General features: G+C 46.1%; 2 protein-coding genes across 5 annotated transcripts; both read right to left on the minus strand.

The window, feature by feature from the left end:
• Positions 1-1676: 1676 nt before the first annotated feature.
• Positions 1677-13541, minus strand: Myoz1 (myozenin 1). Of its 3 annotated transcripts, none has more exons than XM_074079158.1 (6): positions 13404-13541; positions 7461-7551; positions 5754-5932; positions 3765-4008; positions 3246-3411; positions 1677-2186 (listed from the first exon to the last, which is right to left on the minus strand). In XM_074079158.1, the coding sequence occupies exons 2-6, from the start codon at positions 7531-7533 to the stop codon at positions 1955-1957; spliced, it is 894 nt and encodes a 297-aa protein (XP_073935259.1). In that variant the 5' UTR covers positions 7534-7551; positions 13404-13541; the 3' UTR covers positions 1677-1954. The 3 variants fall into 3 exon arrangements, with proteins under 3 accessions (XP_073935259.1, XP_020030019.1, XP_020030020.1); XM_020174430.2 differs by lacking the exon at positions 13404-13541 and adding an exon at positions 8731-8838; XM_020174431.2 differs by lacking the exon at positions 13404-13541 and adding an exon at positions 7829-8093.
• On the minus strand, positions 12158-20798 carry Synpo2l (synaptopodin 2 like). Of its 2 annotated transcripts, XM_020174432.2 has the most exons (4): positions 20405-20798; positions 19120-19271; positions 18149-18663; positions 12158-14967 (listed from the first exon to the last, which is right to left on the minus strand). In XM_020174432.2, the coding sequence occupies exons 1-4, from the start codon at positions 20507-20509 to the stop codon at positions 12785-12787; spliced, it is 2955 nt and encodes a 984-aa protein (XP_020030021.1). In that variant the 5' UTR covers positions 20510-20798; the 3' UTR covers positions 12158-12784. The 2 variants fall into 2 exon arrangements, with proteins under 2 accessions (XP_020030021.1, XP_020030022.2); XM_020174433.2 differs by lacking the exons at positions 18149-18663; positions 19120-19271; positions 20405-20798 and adding an exon at positions 16889-18094.
• Positions 20799-22149: the final 1351 nt, after the last annotated feature.

Raw genomic sequence — 22149 nt, forward strand, 5'->3', positions numbered from 1 at the left:
GGTCTCATGAACTATTTTTCCCAAGCCAGCTTTGAACCGTGATCCTCCTGATCTCTGCCTCTCAAGTAACTAGGATTACAAGTATGAGTAATTACAAGTGCTGCATGTGTGAGGCCCCAGCACTGCTAAAAAATAAAGTTTAATTTATAAATTGAACACAGAGATTAATAATACTAATAATAAAATAGAACTATAACAATATAGTATAATAAAATTGCCAGAATCACTAATCTTGCACTTTGGGATCTTTACTAAATAAGAGTTACTTGAACACAAGCACTGTTACACCTCAACAGTGGATCTGATAAATGAGATGGCTAATAAATAGAAGGGTAGTGTTTATAGTGTGGATATGCTGGCTAAAGGGATTCATATCCAAGGGAGACAGTAGATCAGTATGAGATTTCATCATGCTACTCAGAACAGTTTGTAATATAAAACTCATGAATTGCTTATTTCTGGAATTTTCCATTTAATATTTTTAGACTCTGATTATACACTACCATATCCCTTTATCTGGAAGTGCCAGTATAATTAACATTTATAATCAATGAGAAATGGGATCTCTCATTACTAAATACTCCAGTTTCTCACCCCCTCAGTGGGGCAATTCTGAGGTATGTTCTACTGTAGTGTTTTTCAAAATTTTCTAGCATATAGTTAAAAAAAAAAAAAGTCTAGTATGTAAGGACCATCCAGAGAAAGTAATAAAGGCAGATGCCTTGACCCAAAAGTTTGTTTTCTAACCAAACTCTTGGGAGACACTGATGCTGCCAGTCCATAGACTATTCTTTGAATAGCATTGCTATCTGAGGTTCTCCAGTGAGACTCAGCCCCAGTTTCCCAAAGCACCCTTAATTGGCTTTTCTCACTTCTTTACATTGCTTGGATTTCTGGGACACCTTCCAAATATCCAAATCTTTGTTTCAGAATCTGTCTGAGGTGTATGTGTGTCGGGGAGAGGGGGTGTCTAAACTGTGAAAACCCTCTCCTTAGGAAAATGCATATAGAAATAATAGAGTTTTGCAGTTACCAGAAGATCACAAATATGTTTGAAGGTCCTTTGTGTACCTCCCCTTCTTCTCAAGGTAATGACTATTCTAAACTTGATGTGTAGCTCATGTGTATAATCCTAGCTATTCTGGAGGCAGAGATCAGGAGGATCTTGGTTTAAAGCAAGCCCAGGCAAATAGTTCATAAGACCCTATCTCAAAAGAACCCTTCACAAAAAAAGGGCTGGCAGAGTGGTTCAAGGTATAGCCCTGAGTTCAAACTCCTGTACCACACACCAAAAAAAAAGTAGCCCTTACTTCTTTCTTAGCACCCTATTTCCCTTTCCTGGTTCGCTTGTTTCACAGCTTCTAATTGGCTACATAGAGAGAGCTAGCACCATAATTGCCAACATCTATTTCCTAACCTCTGTGCACAACAGCTTCTTAGCTTTGCTCACATGTGGGCCAGCATGTGTGTTTGTGCATGATTATTTGTCATGTACTATTGAATAAGTATTTCTTTGTATATACCTAATGAATGTGGTTTTGTGGGTGGGGAGGTAACAAAAGCTCAGGTCTGGTCTTAAGTCTGAATAATGAGTGTTTAGTATTTGGCTTTAATTAGTCTTTGTACATTGTTAGCCTCAGCATTCATCTGCTCTCAAATACCAGAGGAAGAATGAGTTCATTTCCTTGAAGTTTATTGACTGTTACCAGTGGCAGAAAAATTCCATACAAGAGTAGGTTCCATATGGAGCAAGTAGAAAGGGGAGTTCTGAATTGTTGAGGAAGGATGCTTGGATTGGGGGATTAGAGTAAAGGATGGAAAGTCAGATCTCACCCACCTTTTTTCCTTCCATTCCCATAAGGATACTAGATTAACAGTGGGGGCATCCTGCTCAGCATTCCCTCTCCAAAATGGAACCAGAGAGGGTAAACTGCAAATTAGAGAAAGAAACACCTCACAGCTCCTCTGTTTCTCCATCCAGGGGAATGCCAATATCCACATTGTAGTCTACAGGCTCCCCAGAACTCAGCCAGGGAATAGGGGTTCGATTGAAAGAAGGCCTGTTGGAGAGGTTCTGGTTGTAGAGGACCAAGGGTTCACTCAACAGAGGCCCCAGATCAAACTTGGGCATCTGGAAGGTCATGCGTTTAGAGGCCTTCTCATATCCACCATAGGGCATTGCTGTCCTAAAAAGAGGATATATGATTTAATTAAGAATCAGAGCAACAATAATAATAACAACAAAACAACAGAACATTATCACTGAGATATGACACTGTCTTAAGGAAGGAGAGGTCCATAAATTCTAGTTTGAGGTTGTGTCTGCATTCCTTATCTTCTCCCTTAGCACTCTATTCTCCTTCCTGGTTTGCTTGTTTCCCCAGAGATAATAATGGGGAAAAGGAGTATGGTGGGTGCTTGATACCTTTATTTCATGAATTGTTATGACCCATACCAGTATTTCAGAAAAAGTAACCCCAAACACAATAGATCCAAGGGTCTAAGCTCATCTTAAATTACAGTGGAGACCCCTCAATTCCACCTGGGCCCCAAATGAATAGTGGATGGTCTGGCTGAGAGGAATTAATAATTGAATGCAAAAACACTTCTCTAAGTCTTTCCTATCTTGCTCTCTAATAGGCCTCCTATCTGTGGTCTAGAGTTGCCCAATTCCAAAAGAATAGATACTTAGAGCTTTACTATAGCAGGGTATGATGAAATAGAATCAAACTACAGAGAGACCCATGGCATCCTCACCCTATTTTTTGTTTTAGTGTTTTGTTTGTTTGTTTGTTTGCTTTTGGTGGTACTGGAGTTTGAACTAAGGGCCTTACACTTGCTAGGAAGGCACTGTACCATTTAAGCCCTGGCATTCTCACCTTGAATGGAAGGGATACTCAAGAAGCCTTCAACCACATAATATGTTATTCCTATTTTAAATAATAAATACATTTCTCATTTAAAGCAACCAGGGCTCAAAAAGCAGGGTGACTTTCCTATGCTCATATTGCTAATAAGTGGACTATGAACCAGAATTCATATCCTACCTCCCAACAGATTTTTCCTTCATCACACTGCTATCATGAAGCTGAGCTAGAATTAAGAGAGCAAAGGCCTTCCATTAGGGCCCCCATATTCCTTCCATCCCTTCTTATCTCCTCAAACATTCAAACTGTAGCCTAATGCCAACTAAGGACACAGTACCATACATTGAAATGTATCTGGTTCCTTCCTCACCACCCTACCTGTTGAATGACTTATATTTGGGGAGTTCAGGTTTGGCCCCATAGGCCAGCAGGTCAATGCCAAGTTCCACTTTTTGCTGGGGATCAACCCCCATGGCTCGCTCCCATGGGGAAATATAGGTCTTGAACACAGTGATATGCTTTCCTTCTCCACCTGCCTGGTCTCCTGGTAGCCATGGGAGAAAAAAGTAAGTCAAATAATAGCAGTTAGTTAGTAGCCAATAAAAGTTTATCCCACATCCTCACACTAGGAAAGGTGCTGGGACAAAGGACCAAAAGTATAAGGATTGTGGCATAATGACAGGCTGTGATTAGGTCTGTGAATAAATCTGAAAAACCAGAAAGATGACTGAAAGATAAGTTTTCTGGGTAGAATAGACACATTCCAGAATCCTGAATACCTCCTGGGTCCAAGATTTCTCAGTTTGCCTCCCTGCTCCCCACATATAGCCTAGGCTTCATTCCTGGATCTATCTGCTCAAGGGACCAGACATGTTATTTTTGGATGAGAGTACTTGCCTGATTCTGTCTCACCAAGCCCTGTTGTGCCAGCACCACCTCCTCTACCAGTCTGGCCCCCAGGACCGCCTGCACTCCCAGCTCCAGAACCAGAGCCCTGGTGGTGATGATGGTCAGAGCCATACTGTCCAGCAGAGCCACTGCCATCTGCCTGGCCTCCACCACTGCCCTTACTATAGGAGAATCCTTGACCAGCTGTACCCAGCTGTCCCCCTACTGTGGGAAGAAACTTCTGGAAGTGATCCTGAAAAGAAAATACAAAATGAGGGGAGAGGAAGGTTAGTAATGTATATGGAAAATATACAAAGACAGAGGTGTATATAGCAAGCAGGAGATGATCAGAGACAATGGCCAGCCAGAAGACCCTGAATCTTCTGAGATTCCCCCTTCTAATGGATAATGGATAACCTGACTAAGACAAATTAGACTGTCCTTAAGAGGTAGGACCCCCCACCTTGGCTCAGTTCCTCTAATGACACCACTCCCCTTTTTTATCCTTACCAAGGCAAAGAAAACCAAGACCTCAACTAAAATTTGAAAGGGTGGATTGCCAGGGAGAACCTAGTCTTAATTTAAAGAACTGAAGAGATCTCTGCTCCCTCCCTTCCTCAGCTTGTTCAGCAGTTCTCTCCCCCTATTCCATTTCTTTTTCCTCTCCCCTCTAGGTGCCTCTAAGACCAGGACTTTCTGACAGTGAAACTAGCAGGTGAGGGAAAGAGCAGCCAAAAGGGCAACACTAGATTCAGTCCCAAAGTCTAAAAATACACTACCAACTCCTTAAGGAAGCTCTCCTGGCCATCTCATCATGTATACCCCCATGCTCCACCCAGTTGTAACCAGACCCAGCAGAGAGGAGGGCACTGGCCTCCTAAAGTTAGATATGACCCACTCAGCACTTTTACTGTGCTCCTACATAGGGCCAATGAGAGACACTCCTGCCCTAGCCACATCCATCTAGGCATCTATTTCTACTCTCCCCCTAGCCAGCTAGAGAAGGTAGAGGAGAAAGAAAGGAAATGGAGAAGGTCCCCTCCTCCTCAGCTATAACATCCTGTGCCTGACCACTCTCCAATCCCTAATCCCTATTTCTCTTTGGAGAAAACTCCTGACTAGAAAATGTAGGATATCCTTTTATAAAAGGAATGACTCAATAAGGAGATGGCTATGAAAAGTCATTTAACCCCTTCTAGAATTGTAAGATTTAGCTAAATAAAATTACAGAATACTACTTATAATTGAAATTCAGATGTATAACAGATACTTTTTTTTAGTAGAAATATGCCCTAAATATTGCCTGGGCAGCATGGTTGTACTAAGAAATGATTCATTGTGCATCTGAAATTCATATTTAAGTGGGCACCCTATATTTTTATTTTGTTTTTAATGTCCTAACTGTTTCAGAGGACATAAGTTAGTGGGAAAAATACTCATCATATAAACTTGAAGGTCAAAGTTAACTGGATATCTTGTTTGGGTTTTGTTTGGTGGTTTTTTGTTTTTTGGTTTTTTTGTTTGTTTGGTGCTAGGAATTGAACCTGGGGATTTGTGCATACTAAGCACATACTCTACACCTCCAGCTCCAGTATCCTATATTTTTAAATGTTTATTTTATTTTTATCTCCCAAATATTATAAGGGACATACTTTACTAAAGAATTATTAGCTTAACTTCAAAATACAGGACCGTGTATTCTATGTTTTATATGATAACCCTACTTTAACACTTATCCATATCCATACTGGGAAGGAATTTTCTCCCTGAGGGTGTGGTACTCCCTACCCCTTCACTGGCTCTAAATGAAGACTGAGTTTCAGAGCTAGGCTGTAACTCACTCTAAAGCTGCTGGGTGCTCAATGTATCTAGGGGACTTAATGAGCTTATAAATCTTCAGGGAGAGGAAGTTGGGGGAATTTTGGAGGTCCAGGGCCTACTAAGAAGCTATCAGAAAAGGCAGTACGCTTTGAGAAAGTAGTTAAGTTCCAGACTTACCATTGAGCTGTCAGAGAAAACATCAGGGTGGTTCTCATAGATAAATTTCTCCACCCTCATCTGCCGCAGTTTGAACATCTTGGAACCCCGGTTGGTGAGCAGTGACAGCTCCTCCAACATCACATCCCTTGGGACACTGATCTTCTTACCCAGGTTCAGACCTGAGCTTTCTCGTCCACCTTTCAGGGAGGTAGGGAGGAAGAGGCAAAGGAAAGAGAAAAGTAGGGTTTTCTGTGCTCAGAATGCGATACCACCCAGAACTAAGTGTGTATGCTGGTTAAAGATCATTTGGGGAGCAGACATTGTGATGTCTGACCAAGGTCTATCTATCTAATTTGTGAGAGATTTTGATTTCCTGGGTTCAAAATTAGAGAGAATGCATGGAAACTGTGGTTACAGGGTGGAGATTGGGAAGACTAGAGTGGAAAAGTGAACAGGATCAAAGGGACATGGACTTGGAGTAGAAGTCAAAAAGTATAAGGGAACATCATAGATGGGGGCCCCTGAAGAAACTGTAGAATGGCAGGGGGCATAAGACCCCTAAAAAATTAGCTAGCATTTGTTGCCCTTAACGCAGAGAAACTAAAGCAGATACCTTAAAGCAACTGAGGCCAATAGGAGAAGGGGACCAGGAACTAGAGAAAAGGTTAGATCAAAAAGAATTAACCTAGAAGGTAACACCCACGCACAGGAAATCAATGTGAGTCAATGCCCTGTATAGCTATCCTTATCTCAACCAGCAAAACCCCTTGTTCCTTCCTATTATTGCTTATACTCTCTCTACAACAAAATTAGAGATAAGAGCAAAATAGTTTCTGCTGGGTATTGAGGGGGGGAGCGGGAGGGGGTGGAGTGGGTGGTAAGGGAGGGGGTGGGGGCAGGGGGGAGAAATGAACCAAGCCTTGTATGCACATATGAATAATAAAAGAAAAATGAAAAAAAAAAAAAAAAAGTCAATAGACCAATCTTGTGTAGGGTTGGCCACCTCTAAATACAGACTCTTGTCTAACTTCTTTCCCTTTTCTTTTCAGTGAGCTCTAGCTCCAGAGAGCCTCTAGGTATTGGGAGAACTCTTCACATGCCCACCCTCGTATTTATCCCCCCAGAAAACATGCCTGTGCAGTTTTCCATTTTAGGTGCTTACACAATTCCCTAGCTCTGGGGAAAGAAATAAGGAAATTAACTTTATATTGAGATCTTAGTCTGTGCCATTCTCCATCATATTTTCTTTCCTCAAACATACTCACTGACTGTGGGTTCTATGGCCCTGGACCTGTCCTGGGACAGGCAGGGTGTTGTCTACGATTACAAGGTGAAAGGATGGAAGAATAAGTAGTTAATGTTTAATCCTTTCTGTCTCTTTCTCACAGCACTTCTAACCTCTCCCCTATTCGCCTATCCTCTCACCACTAGAATTTTTACTTATGCACTCTAAAATATATTCAATCTTATGTTATTTCTAGGACTCTTGAGTCTGGGATGCTCTTTTTTTTTTTTTTTTTTTAATTCTTTAAAAATTTTTTTTATGTTTTTATTTTTTTATTTGTTTGTTTGTTTTTCTTTTATTATTCATATGTGCATACAAGGCTTGGGTCATTTCTCCCACCTGCCCCCACCCCCTCTCTTACCACCCACTCCACCCCCTCCCTCTACCCCCCACCCCCTCAATACTCTGGGATGCTCTTAATAAGAGCAAACATGCCCTACCTCCAGTGAGTTCCATGATCAGCTTGCTGGATTTCCTCTTCTTGTTGGGGGCTGGGGTTCCTGAGAGCGGCATTGTGGAGGTGGATTCAACCTGGATGGGGTGTGAAGGGGATTTGAAGGATGGACAGGGACTGGGAAGAGTGAGTATCTATAGTAGGGCAGTACTTAACCTAGGGCTAAGGACAAAATTTCATCAATTTTCTTTTCTTTCTTTTCTTCACACACTCCCCACTGCCCCTGCCAGTGCTGAGGATCTAACCCAAGGCCAAGGCCTTGCATATGCCAGGCAAGTACTCTACCACTGAGCCATAAGCCCAGCCCCCATATATTCAAAGAAATATGTATTCCCTCAAAAAGTGAAAACTCACTGCTTTAGAGCTTCTGGGATTTTTGTTTGTTTGGTGGGTAGGAAGCAGAGCAGGAGGTGTAGCTGCACTCTCTGTCCCTACCTTCTACCAACATGTAAGCTGCTTTACATAGAGCCTATGCAGGGATTAGGAACCTAGCTGGCAGTGAAGGATATTTAAAAGACAACATTCCAGGCAGGGCAGGCCTGGAATGATTTGAAATCTTAATTTGCTTTGGGATATCAGGCTAGGACTATGATTCCAGGATCTCATCTCTCCTCAGTCTTCCCCCAAGGCTCAAGAGGGTAGAGAATGTTCTGCCAGAGTTGAAGAGATTCGGCCAAAAACAGTCTCCATAGGAAGGAGAGGTTGTTGGTTCTCCACTGGGCCAGCTGGAACATGGCCTGGGAGGTCATGGGTGTGCTCCCTCCTCTTTTAGTCACTCCTGCTCTGGGCCTCAGAGCTGGAGTAGACAGGGAATTGGGGCATTCAAACCCTGACACATGTCACATCAGCAATGTCATAGCAGTGGGGAATTCAGGAAGGACAGGAACATAGTAATAAGATCTGACCACAGATGGAGACAAATTGAGAAAAGATACAGACTCCAGCCCCTCCTTAACAGAAGTTGGCACATAGAGACATGCTGTCTTCTGCTGAGTCCTGTCTTGCAAACAAATCTGCAATTCTACCAACTTAGCAGGGTCTCAGACTCTCTTCCCATTCATCAGGTGCCTCCCCCAACATCTCCATTCCCCCCAACCTCCTTGGCTTCTCTCCCTCTAACTCTGGCTCCCCTGAACTAGACAGATGATCACAGATGAGGTCGGGGGCTACTCCCCCAGGATCAAGAATCACAATTGCAGACACAGAAGTCAGCAGAGTGGGCTCCAGCCCCTTAAACTGTAGAGCTGCAGACTTACCGGCTGCTCAGTTGGTGGTCAGCTCTCCCTAGGGTCCAACAGCTTTGGAGGACTGAACTGCTGTGACCAGAGAACCCGAGCTGGGCAGGCGTGGGGGCAGCACTGGCAGTGGGGGAGGGGGGTGGTTATTAATAGAGATGATGAGTGCAGGCAGCTCAAATGGCACAGGGGGTACTGAGACCCTGGAACCAAGATCCTGCCCTCCTTGCCCAGAGGCTCAGGAAAGGGAGAAAGGCCTTTAGGATTCTTCCACTGAGCTGTCTGAGCCAGGGAATTCTGTCTACCCAGGGGCTTCCCATTCCTTTGCTCCTAGAGTCTGAGATCCAAAAAAGCATTTGGGGAGAAATTGAAGATAGAGAGAGGAAGCAGGCAGCAAGTGGCATGCAGGAATTCAGACTGGGACAGAGAGACCAGAAAACAAGCCCTGAGGGGCACTCAGAGCTGGAGAGACCCATGGGTGTATTTGGGGGTGGATGGGTTTAAGGACCTAAATTTGAGGACAGGATGGAAGTCTTCACAATGGAACTGCTCTTAATTTAAGGTTCCTGAATAGGTTGGTCTTTTACTGAGAGGGCCAGATACTGGCAGGATGAGGAACCCAGTGCAGTGACAGATGATGTAGGGAAGACTTGACAAGTTATTCTTTCTGCCTCACTCCTTTTTCTTTCCTCTTAAACTCTGGCAGTTTCAACAATAACAAGGTAAACGCCTGTACTGTCTTTTAGGCCTAATTTGCTGCAGGTTGCTCAGTCCACCCTTGCTGTACGGTATAGATATTGTTGCCTCCCTGAGAAACCCATGTAAGCTTCAGATCTACCAGGGCCTTGTTCTCAGATGTTTGTTTGGTTTTGTTTCTTTGTTTGTTTTTTGCAGTACTGGGGTTTGAACTCAGGGCCTCATGCTTGCTAGGCAGGAACTCTACCACTTGAGCAACACTTTTTTGCTTTGGGTATTTTTTGAGATAGGTTCTCACAAACTATTTGTCTGGGGTTGGTTTTGAACCATGATCCTTCTGATCTCAGAGGTTCCTTTAAGTGAAGCACACATCCCATAAGAGCTGGACAATTCTATTTGTACTGTTGGGCAGGGACACCAGCCTGAGAACTCCTTTGGAGGAAGTCTCCTCTTCCACCTTCTGTTCAGGTTCTGGAAACAGCTACTGCTGCATTTCTGCTGCACTCACCACTGCCCTATTGCAACTGTCTAAGGGGGTAGTTTTTGAAGCTTCCAGAAAACACCTCTGTGCCTCTGTGAGCTATCTACTTTTCTGAGCCATGTCCTTCTTCCATCCTCTACTTTTCACATCCAGGCTAGGGGATGAAAGACTACCCTAGCCACCACCACAGTTGACTTTTGCCCAGACCATTTGTGCCTCCAAATCCTTCATCCTTGGTTCTCCTCTGTTTTTTCCCAACCCAAAGAAGCAATTATAAGTAAATGAATAAATAAATAAATGTAACTTCACTACTACCCTCTCCTCAAAAACAAACTCAGAGTTTGACCTCCTATGGCAGTGCCCTTCCTTTGAAATTCTGAGACCGTACCTGAGAGCATCTCATTATTGGTACAAATATGCCCTCTGGTGGTAAAATTGAACAATGGTACTTTCCTTCTCAGAAGTTTTTCATTCTAGTCTGCCTCCAATTGCCTTCTTCTCTATTCATCTCAACTGGCACCAATTCATCTTTCCTTCTTTCCCCTCCCATCCTACCTCCCTCTACAGTCATTGATTTTTTTTTTTTGGCAGTACTAGTGTTTGAATTCAGGTCCTTGTGTTTACTAGGCAAGCACTCTATCACTTGAGCTATGCCTCCATTTCCAGTCATTGATTTCTTTTCACTTAATTCCTGGAGAATGTTTTACAGGGTTGCTTCCTCCAGGGAGATAGAAAATGTTGGCACCATGCACTGGTGGCTCACGCCTGCAATCTTAGCTAGTCAGGAGGTGTGGTAAAGCCCTGAGTTCAAACCCCAGTACCACAAAAAAAAAAAAAAAAAAAGAAAGAAAAAAAATATTGCCTAGCTACTCAGGAGGTAGAGATCAGAAGGATCGTGGTTTGAAGCCAGCCACAGCAAATAGTTTGTGAGACCCTATCTCGAAAAAACCCATCACAAGAAAGGGTTGGTAGAGTGGCTCAAGGTGTAGGCCCTGAATCCAAACCCTAATACCACACAATAAGTAAATAAATAAATACATAAAATAAAATATTGTTGGCAAAAGGCTCAAAGGGCCTTTCCAACTTTTCTCAGTTCTATTGCCTGTAAAGTATAGAGCAGTGGGAGGATAAGGGGAGAACTTGGATGGGGACACCAAGAAGAGAAAACCAAGAGGAATGGTGGAGGTGGCCAAATCAAAGCAGGATAGAATTTGTAGAAAAGAACAAAAAAACAAAAGGGTGAAAAATGGGAGGGCAGTAATGAAGACAGAGATCAGGAATCAGATCAGGGGAATGAATTAGAGAAGATCAAGGAAAGATCAGAATATGGGTATAAAACCAGAAGAGATGACAACAGAAAGTATGGGGTATAAGTTTATTCTTGTGCACAAACCGAAGAACTGTGACTCACACCCAATATGCAAAGGAAATGATCACTTTTCAGGTCAAACGGCAAACAGGATTGGTGGTGGTCTTGGTGGGAGAGGAGTACATACCCTTCTAGGATCAGAAATCAGGACTGAAGCTGAAAAGGAGCAAGAGCTGGGGCCTTTTGAGGGATGGAGTAGGACTGAAGAGAGGTTTGGGCTCCCTACCCTTTCCTTGGTAGTCATGACAAACTGCAGAAGATAAACTGATGGGTAGACTCCCAGGAGATAGCACAGTTACTAACTCTTCTTTCAACACTCAGCACACACCCTCATGCCTCCCTCCCACCATCATCACCCTTCATGCCAACAAATACATTCTCAGACTTTTCACCAATAACCCCTTTGAACACAAATGGTTTGTTAGCCAGCACTGCCCTTTCCTTCACCATCTCCTCTCTGTGGCTTGCTCACTTTCACTCATTTCTGTTCCCCTGGTTTCTGCTTCACTTTCCCCACTCTGTCTCTCTTCTCCCTCCTTTCTGTCTTATGAATGACTCATGAAGCAATGAGGCCAACAACTTGTTCATTCTCTGAGGAAATTTTCTTTTCTCTTTTTTTCTATTTCCTGGATAATGGGTTGCTCAGCATGGACCTATTGATGCTAACTTTCTGAAATCCAGAGAAATAGAAGAATCTCTAATTCTGCTCCTGGACTAGCTGGTAAAACACAGCCCCATGCAAATTATCCCTGCTTTTCAGTCTTGTCAGACTCCATTAGTTTCACAGCATTCTGTACATTTGCTACAGATGCTGGTCTGTTAGGGGTTATTCTCTAGTGAAGCTTTTTCTCCCTGCTAGATAGACTTCATGTGGAAATATCTGACCCTTCTACCAGTAGAAGTTCAGACTCAAATTGGGTCTTTATTTAGACATCTCCTTTTACTCTTGCCTCAAGCAGAAGAGCACATATGTGCACATCCAATCACTTTCCAGATCAGATCCTGCCACACACACTTGCACGTACTCACACATACACACACACACTTAGGTATTTGCCTAGGAAAGCAGTGAAGAGTAGGGGGCATTTAGTGTACACAGGGGTCAGTTCAGTCTGCTTAGTGGTGAGCCTCTTGCCTGAGGTCCCAGTGATTATCACTTCTACTGTGTGTTTCTCACTGCACATAAAAATGAGGCCCGTGGAGAAAAACACAAATGTAAAAAAAAAAAAAAATACAGACCTGTGGAGGCCTGTGGGTGGAGAGGTCAGGAGATAAAGACAGAGATTCAGGCAAGGAAATAGAGACAAATAGAAGCAAAGATACCAAAGTGGAGATAATAGGTTAGAAAGTGGCAGGGAGTTGGGGAGTGAGGAGGAAGCTGGGGGATGGGACACTAACTTCAAAACTATGTCTGGCAGAAGGGAATTTAGCCTCCAGATTCCTTGAGAGAGTGGGTAGAATAGGGCAGGAGAAACAACTTCTGGGACTGGATGTTTCACTTTTCCTTGATTCTGGGACCTATTCTCTGCTCATTGGTGTCCTGCCCCAGGCCTCCACACATGAGCTTGCAATCCTGTTCTGGTGGCTGAGAACCGGGGCCTGGCTACCTGGAAACCACAGGAACTGGATGTGGCCCCGAGGCCCCTAGGAGACTCTTGAAGAGGGGCTGAGCTAGGGACAGGGGCTGAGGCCAGCTCTGCCCTCCAGATGGGCTCATCCAATGTGGTGGCTGCTCGCGGGGCAAGCACAGTGGGGGCCAGGGGTTCTGCAGTGGGCTGGGGCGCTGGAGTGGAAAATCGACGGATCTCCTGGACTCGGGCAGTTTTAGGGGGCCCTGAAGTGGGGCCAGGAGTTGGAGGAACCTCGTCAAAACAGAACATTGCAGTTTTAAGTTGATAGGGCTGATGCCGCATGAAATCCAGAGCCTTAATGCCCTGCTTTGGGGTTGCCCGAGGACCCTGGGGTTGGGCCTTAGGGAGAGTTCGGGCAGCTTGAGGGAAAAAGGGTGAGAGCAGTGGGTTGTAAGCAATAGGAGGTGGGGCACGGATGTTGGGTGAGTATTTCCACGAAGGAGGCAATGAGGGGGTAGGGGAAGGACTTCTGGGCCGAGGGCCAAGGCCAGCACCAGGTGTAGCTTCAACCACATACCTGTCAGCACGGCTCTGCCTCTTGGCAAACAGCTCCCCACCCCTACCCTGCAGCCTTGGTGGTTCAGGGATTCCAGCAGAAGTGGTTGCCCCATTCACTAGCCCATCAAAGAGCCCTTGAGTTGTGGGCTTAGGAGCCACTGGGGGTGGAGTCTTATGAGTCATAGGGGGTGGGGTCTTGGGAGCCATTGGAGGCGGGGTTTTAGGTGTCACGTAAGGGAGAGTCTTGTAACTCCTGCCCCCTGGTGGCTGCATGAAGTTGCAGGCTTCAGCTCCCAGGCTCAAAGCGTCCTCCTCGGGACCAGATTCAGCACCCCCGACCCGGGGTTTTTCATCCAGGTTCTGCACCAGCGATAGCAGTTCGGGATTCGGCGAGTTCTTCATCTCCTCGTTTCCCTGCCGGAACATCTGCTTCCTGGTTCCCCGGCGCCGGGCCTCCTGCAGGATGCCGGTGCGCGCAGCTGGCACAGAGATGCGCTGCTCCCGGGCGCTGGGGGACTCAGGAGCTGCGGAGCCTGGGGCGGGCGCCTCCGGACGCGCAGAGGGTCGCCGAGGCGCGGATAAGAAGATAGAAGCGGTGGAGGTCATAGCAGCTGCGCTAGGAGGAGCAGGGGGCTCTGGGGCACCTCCCGGTGTAACAGGCCGACTGGGGGCTGGGATGTACAGGGAGCTGGTGGCTGTCACAGGGCCCAAGGAGCGTGTGGTGCTGGGGGAAGCTGATGATGGCACGTGGCTGGGAATCCCTGTGGTGAAGGTGGGCAGAGGAGTGGGTCCTTGTGGAGAGGACACAAAGGGAGGTGGGGCGGACACGAAGGGGGGTGGTACCGAGCTGATACCTCCCAGACTTTCATTTACTCTCTTGGGGGCTAAGGGCCGGAAAATAACCGAAGTTGTACCTGTTCGATGCCCTTGTAAGCCAGGGGTAAAGGGCCTTGCTGACCTGTTAAAGATGCCTGGAGCTGGACTGGGGGCTCCACCACTTAGAAGGAAGGGTCTGGGACTGGCTACAGAGGCCGGCAAAGAGCTGGGTGGGAGCACAGCCGCCTCTGGAGGAGCACTCTGGGCTCTAGGTGGTGACTGCAGACCTTGCCCATTGAATATGGCTGGACCCACCTGAGTCAGCTCCAGGGTGCTAGAGGCTGCACGCTGGCGCTGCTGTTCAAAGAGCTGGACCCCTCGCCCAGAGACCTCGCTCAGCTGCCCTCCCAGCCCGGCACCCTGGCCCTCTGATGCGCCTGAGCCCACCCTGGCCAACTCCATGTCCAGATAGGGGCTGTCCCAGTCAGATTGATTGGTGAGGCTGCGGGCGTCGGAGAAGGCCTCTTCGTCCAACTCCGACTCACTCGTTGGTGGGACGCCGTCCTCCTCCTCCTCTGTGCCTGTCCCAGCCGCAGCCCCAAAGCTCACTAGGGTGTACTTCTTGGCTCTCTGCCTCCGTTTCTTAAACATAAGCACCCCCTTGGAGTGAGGGTTGGGGGCTGCAGTTAGCAGGGATGCAATGGTCCGGCATTTGGTCTTTGCCTCCTTCACACTCTTCTCTTGAAGGCTCTCCACATGTTGCAGTTCTGAGGAAACCAAGAGGCAAATTGATCAACCCAGCTTCTCAGCCTCTTCTAATCCTGCTTTTTGAAGCACCAACACCAATACCACCACCCCAAGCCAGCTCTCTCCCATCTCTTGTCTTCACTGGCGGTGCCCACAACGTGTCTTGCCTGTGGCAAAGTTCTCTGACTTGGGGACAAAGTGGAGGGTGAAAAGTGAAACCAAGGACAGTGACACTGCCCTGACCACAGCTCTTTTCCTATCTTCTCTTTCCTCTATTCTGCTTCAACTTCCCAGAGATGTGCCCTTAGCCACCTCACCCACATTCCTCCGCGGCCTCCCTTTCCTGACTGGCAATGTGGGGGAGGGGAAGCGTCATTCTCCATGGCAGGCAGGGGAATAAGGCAGGTCTCGGGGAGAAAAGATGAGAAGGGGCACTTTTCTCCTAGCGTAGAAGCTATGTTAAGAGGCTCCTCACAAAGTTTGGAATTTATCCTCTTTTCCCACCTACAACCAAAACACACAAGATCATGAAGATCTTCATTCACAATTTCACCTGTCATGTAGTTCACATCATAAGCACTCATAGAAATAACTCCCATCACATTTCAACAAGAGTATCAGTGTACTGAAAGCCAGCTGTGGACGTAATTATGTACTTTTCACTCTCATTTGTATATGGATACCAGCTTACATATATCTCAGTTCGCATACACATTTGTAAATATACCTGTCTTAACATGAAAACACAGCCACATTCACAGACCTACGTGTCCCAGGTGGCTCTCTTCTTCCCAGAGTTTCCCTTGCAGAGACCCTGTTACTAAGAGTTTGGACAGAATTTTAGAGTTGCTCTCGGCCTTCCAACTGCCAAAATTCTTCTTCGTATTTCTCTGTATTTCATACCCCTGCTACTCACAGTCAGGGATATTCTTGGATCCAAGACACAGGAAAAGCCAGAGCACTCCCTCCAAATCTTTAGGGTCCTTCAAGTTCACCAGGTAAATATATTCTCCTTTCCCCCAAGTTGGAGGGTGGGAGTGGGGTAAGTTTCTTTAGGGTCAGAACTGCTCAGGCAGCCACCCCAAGGCAGGCTTGCAAAAGACTGTGCTGAAGACAAGCAAGGCAGGGCTTCCAGTGCCATGTGGGGCCTAGATAGGTGGGGCCAAGAAGTAGGAGAGGCTGTCCTGCTGCTAAAACCCCGCCTTAGACATTTATACTCTCTAGACCATGGTCCTACTTCCTCCTCAAAAATTCTTGAAATTCCATCTACTTTCCATTCAAGATACCAAGCTGGTTTCTAATTAAGGCTTTCATTCCTCTCATCCCAACGTGTATAATAGAGAATAGTACTGTAAATGAGAAAATAGACACTGGAATCAGTTCAGTTCAGATTTTTAGTTCTTTGAAGAGTGACTTCACCTCATTGAAGTTCAGTTTCCTCATCTGTAAATGAGGATGATAATGACTACCTCATAGAGTTGGTATGAGGATTAAGTGAGATAATATAAGTAAATTTAGCACTTAACACAGTGCTAAGGCTCACTGTGAGCAACCATTACTCTCAAAACTTTCTTGACACTACTGTATATATATACAGACACTTTCTTGTGCACACATATCATCTCCATCATCTCCCACCCACTCACACATGCCTGCTTTCATGTATTCATAAGGTACTCCCACCTCTCTCACACATGCTTTCTGTTCCTATGAGCTTTTTACAGCATATGTGATCATAAGCCCTTTGACCTGTGTGCATAGCATCAACCCATTCTGAGAAAGAAGCAGTAACACTCTCCAGAGAAAAGGAAAAAGAGGACAGTAACAAGAAGGAGGGAACAAGAGAGTATGACTTTTCCCAAAGACCACCCTTCCCAAATGGTTGAGGTTTCACCCTCCATTCTAGACTCTAGTATTCTCTTGAATATGGGGAGGTAGTACCTGCATAGAATGGGTCTTTGAGCTCAGGAACTGGGCTTGGGACTTTGTCGAAGCTGGCTTGGCTGAAGGGCTCTTGGATGATGGGCTCAAAGGTCTTGGTCTCCATGGCGAGAAAGGCAGTGTTGGCTGGAGCAGGACCAATTTGAGCCATCCCCAGTGCCTTTTAAAGCCCCTTTGTCTTATCCCCAGAGCTGGCAGCTGAGTGAGCTCACTGGGCTATTTTTGGAGCCTGGCCCCTTCCCTTCTTCCACTGCCCCACAAGTCCTGGTGTGATGGACATGGGCACCTGCCTCCCCTGCCCCCACCCCACCCCTCTGGACAATGAGGTTTGCTTAGCTAAAAATATCCCTGAGCCACTAACTACAATCTCACTCAGCATGATGGGAAGGAAGGAGTGCTAAAATGAGAATTGGGAATAAGTATGGGATCCTGAGCATGAATCTGTAATTTCTTTGTGGGATATTGAACACTTGGGGATGTCAGACTCTAAACTATCATGCCCTTAGCCTCTATTCAAACTCAGAGACATAAAATTCTATGGATCGGGAATCAGAATGGTAAAGGGGGGGGGACAAAAAAACTAGAGGGGGAATCCTGAGATTTCAAAAGTGACAAATAAAGGTCCCTATGAGGGGCAAAGGGCAGGGAGAAACTTTACTCTTAGAGCTGGCTCTGTGGCGCACATCAAAGATAGCAGAGTCTTAGATAAGTGGATTTGGCTTTTTCTGCCCAGACCTACATTTTTGCCTGAGATAAGGAGCCGAAGATCCCTCCCTCTCCTACTTCCTAGGGATCTCATGACCACCCTAGAGCCTCCCAGTTCATAGGAATCTCAGCTGAACTTACAAATGTCAAAGATAGCACTGATACTATGGTTGTAATTAACACTGTAAAGAGCTCCTATAGCCTTATCCTGCTTCCAAATACTCCCCTTCCCTGTGCCACCCCCAACCCCATCCTGATACCTAGCAAAACAACAGTAACCATATAACCCCTCATCTATTCATGCCACTTTTCAATTTCCCTACTTAGTCTGTTCTTGGGTTGGATTGAACCACCTGTACCTATTTGCCACACTGGTTCAAATAGCAAAAATAATAGGGACCCAGAGAATAATTATTCTCCCCTTCCACTGTCACTCTTCCCTAATTGTCTCAAAGACTGTGTCCAGCAGGCATGAGGTAGATAGCATGGATGGATATGGAGGCATAGATTTAGGGCTTAGATCCTGGCTAGGAAAAAAAGAGTTCAGGCACTCACTGGCTTGCTTGGCCTTCTGGGTGTAGGTGGTAGTAAGATCTTCTGCCACTGGGTGGGGAACAGGCCCCACCATAGGGATGAGATGAGGGCCAGGCCGGAGTGGACCATGGGGTAACAGCAGCGCCTCGGCTGGGGGTGGTTGAAGGGCTGCCCCTTCCTCCCAAGATGGGGAGCTCACACGACTGTCACCCTGGCTGGGAGGGCCAGGGATGGCAGGTGCTGGCTCTGCAGGGCTGTCAGACAGGTAGACTTCATCAGGTGGGGCTCCTGGAGGGGCGGGTCTTGTGGGGCCTCGACGGCGGGGGCGGCGGGGCTTCTCATGGGTGGCAGGGCCATCAACATCACTGTCTGTCTCTCCGTAGTAAGCCTCACTGTCAGGGGGTGAACGAAGGCTCCCAGGCTGAAGAGGCTGAGGAACTGGAGCACCAGGGGGCTCAGGACTCAGTGGAGATAAGGGTGACAACACCTGAAGCTCTCCAGGGGATGGAGATCTCACAGGTCCTTCATCTGCTACCCTGAATGGGAAAGACATCAGGACTTGAGAGAGGAGCCTTATTCCTAAAGACTAGAGAGATATGGAGGGGTGGGAGGAGAGATAATGGAGCAAGATTGGATTAGCATACAGTTGGAATGGATGGACTGATGGACTGGGAATACTGAAGATCTGAAGACAAAGTGAGAGGCAAATGTGCTTGGAAGGCTGTGTGTGGAAATGGGCTTTGAGGAAGCTATGAGGAGGACATAGGCCAAGGGTCAAAATAGGCCCATTTCTCAAATACCCACTTGACTACGCATCACTTAATTACAATACATTCAAATCCTCTGGGAGGCATACACAAACATTTATACTCCAGCAGAAACCCAAGAGCAGAAATTGGTACTTGTTAGTTGCTGAGCCAGGCCAGTGACACATGGAGCTGAGACGGGCAATCAGAGTCCTGGACCTAGGGGCAAAGGAAATAAGTCCATACCTCCTCAAAGTGAGGACCAACTGATTTCCCGAGGCATCAATGAGGTTCATAGCACTGGCATGAGAGAGGCTGGTGCAAGAAACCCCATTGATTGCCAAGAGCTGGTCCCTCTCTCGGAGTCCTGCCCTGCCAGCCTGGCTCCGTCTTCGAATCTGAAATGTTGAAGAAGACATTGTAAATGATGAAGGACTTAAAAGGAAATAGAATGAGAGAAAAGATTCACAGAATTTTACTTTGAAGGGTAAAAAGAGTGAGGAAGTGCATGGGACTACAGCTGAGGAGGACCATCTAGAGGGAAGGTGCAGATTGGTGGGCGGTAGGGTAATCACTGCATGAAAGAAGCTTGGAGAAAACTGCATGGAGGAGGAACTAGAAATGGTGGTATATCCCCAAGATTTTCCACCAAGGGCAATATTTCTACTAGCCAATAGTTATTTCCTAGGCCTTGGAATCACAGATTAAAATTTTAGAAATTACAAGTTAAAATTTTAAAAGAGTCGTCCAGACTGAGGCAGTCCAGCCTGATTCTGGTATGTTGTGATTGTGTGTTGTGTGTGTGTGCATGCGTGCACTATGCATGTGCACACATGGCTAACATTTATTGCGTTCTTACTGTTAGGTACTATGCTGTATGTGGTATTGTATTTAGTTCTTAGTATGATTCTATGAAGTACTATCATTGCCCACATTTTATAGTTCAGAAAACTAAGTCTGTAGAATAAAACCAGAAGGGTAATGACATCATCAGAAAGACCAGATATTGCCATAACCATCGTAGCTTGTAAAACAAAAGTCGTGCCTAGTGAGAGAAAGGATCTGACTTAGAGAAAGACTTAAGGGCATGGGCAAGGCAGGGTAGGGCAGGACAGGGCTGGGCTGGGCTGGGCTAGGTGAGACAGTCTCAGTTTGTCACATATCAGCTTAGTCAGAGAGAAATTAGAACCTTCCCTACATTCCTGAAGTTTGGAATAGAGGCACACACATAGAAGAAGAAAGACTGGATGACCAGATCAGGCTTCTGCTACCACAGTGCTACAGGAAACTGAAGCAGGGCCTTCTTTTACTCTGCTCCCTAGAAACCAGGAGTTGCCTTTTCTATTAGCTCACCAGAAAATGCTATGGTCAGATACTCCCCTTCCAGACTTGAGCATGCTTCCCTGCCCACCTGCCCACCTTCCCACCACCTCTTCACAGCCCCTCAGTAACTCCCTCCCTCAGTGGGACTCTCCCCAGATTCCCTTGGGTTCCCTTCCTCTGAAACTTCATTTCAGGGGTTCTCCCTTACCTTGGACACCTGTAAGGGTTTCCTCTGTTCGGCCCCCCCGTGAAGTCGGAAGCCCCAAGGGGCTCCCCCTGATAATGTGACCAGCACCTCCTCCTCAGCACCCATCGCTCAGCTTGGCCTATGGCCTCTGGAGTATGAACAGTGTCTTAGGGAGAGAAGTTGAGGTGCTGGTACCCCGTCCGGTCTGCCTGTCTGGCTGTCCTGCTCCTGCCGCTGGAAGCCTCCCCCCTACCCTCCACCAAACACCACAGGCTGGTAACTTGGCCCTGGGATCAGTACAGTCCAGCACACATGTCCCGTCAATCGGAGCTGTGCTCAAAATAGTTGCCGGCTGTACTCTCCTCCCTCCCATAGCCCTGTTACTCCTAGAACTAATTATAGCGTAAACTTCTGCCCTCCATGTCCTCCTTTCTACTGCATGAGCCTTTTACTTAGGACTCAGTACTAGCTCTCTGGACTCTATAACTAATATATGCCCTTTCAGGGACCATGCCTTCCCTCATAGGATCATGAACTAATCCCAATTGCTTCTCTCCAGGACAGCTGGACAGGCCGGCTTGGTGGGGTGTCAGTGCCTCAGCTTCTCTCACTGGGACACCGCCCAAACTCCAAGAGCCATAGGCCAAGCTGAGTGATGGGTCTTGGGTGCTGATCACATTTTCAGCCCATTTTAAAGTGGCAGTGGCCATAGCCACAGGAGCTTCAGTTCCAAGGTGGCAAGAAACAACCTTCCATGCAAGCTCCCAAGAAATAGTGCCCCTTTGCTGTATGAATTTATTACTGAACTAGGCTCATTTCACCTGCTGTACAGTATGCCAATCCCTGAAATGATGAATTTTGCTGGGTGCCGGTGGCTCACGCCTGTAATCGTAGCTACTCAGGAGGCAGAGATAAGGAGGATCATTATTCAAAGCCAGGCAGGGCAAATAGTTTGAGGGACTCTATCTCGAAAAAACCCATCACAAAGAAGGGCTGCTGAAGTGGCTCAAGGTATAGGCCCCGAGTTCAAAAAAACCCAGTCTGCAAAAGACAAAACAAAGCAAAACAAAACAAAGAAGTTTATTCATGAAGTGGCCACAACATAAGGAGACGTAAGACCCAAGTCTTAGATCTACCTCCTTGAGGAAAGAATTTAGGAATTTTTATGGAATTAAGAAGCAGCGTGTCTGAGGCATGGAGCAAGTTGATTGATGGTGAAATGATCAGTGCTCTGAACATGTGTAATCAATCCTCATAGTTTATTTTATAGGCTGAATGTTCAGAAAATGGTAGCATTAGCATCATCTGAAGTGGAGTGTTTGGCTCTCTCATATGAGACACTTGTGTAGGCCCAGGTGCAGTCAGTGGTTTCAGCAAAAGCAATCTTTCAGTCCTTAAAAAGCAACATAGGCAATCATTATCATTGTGCCCATGTGTCAGAGGTGTTATCCACAGCAAGGCTAGTACGAGACCAATAATATATAGGTCGACTGTGTGATCTCAAAAATTAGTGATTTTTAAAGTCAACTAAAAGTAACTAAAAGCAAGCACATCTAGAGGGTTTATTCAAGTTTTCCCTTTGTTTCAAATTTACCTATTAATCATAATGGAAATTTATACCCCACTGTAGGTGCTATGTAGAGGAATTCTGCTCTACTTCAGTTGCACTGTTACCTCTTCCTTTTCTGACAACTTCCCAACTCCCCACCTATAGGGTTAATCCTTCTTTCTCCTGGAAAGCATATGTATCTTCTTATATTTCTACT

Source organism: Castor canadensis, chromosome 7 (genome assembly GCF_047511655.1).
Source record: "Castor canadensis chromosome 7, mCasCan1.hap1v2, whole genome shotgun sequence".
Taxonomy (NCBI): Eukaryota; Metazoa; Chordata; class Mammalia; order Rodentia; family Castoridae; genus Castor; species Castor canadensis.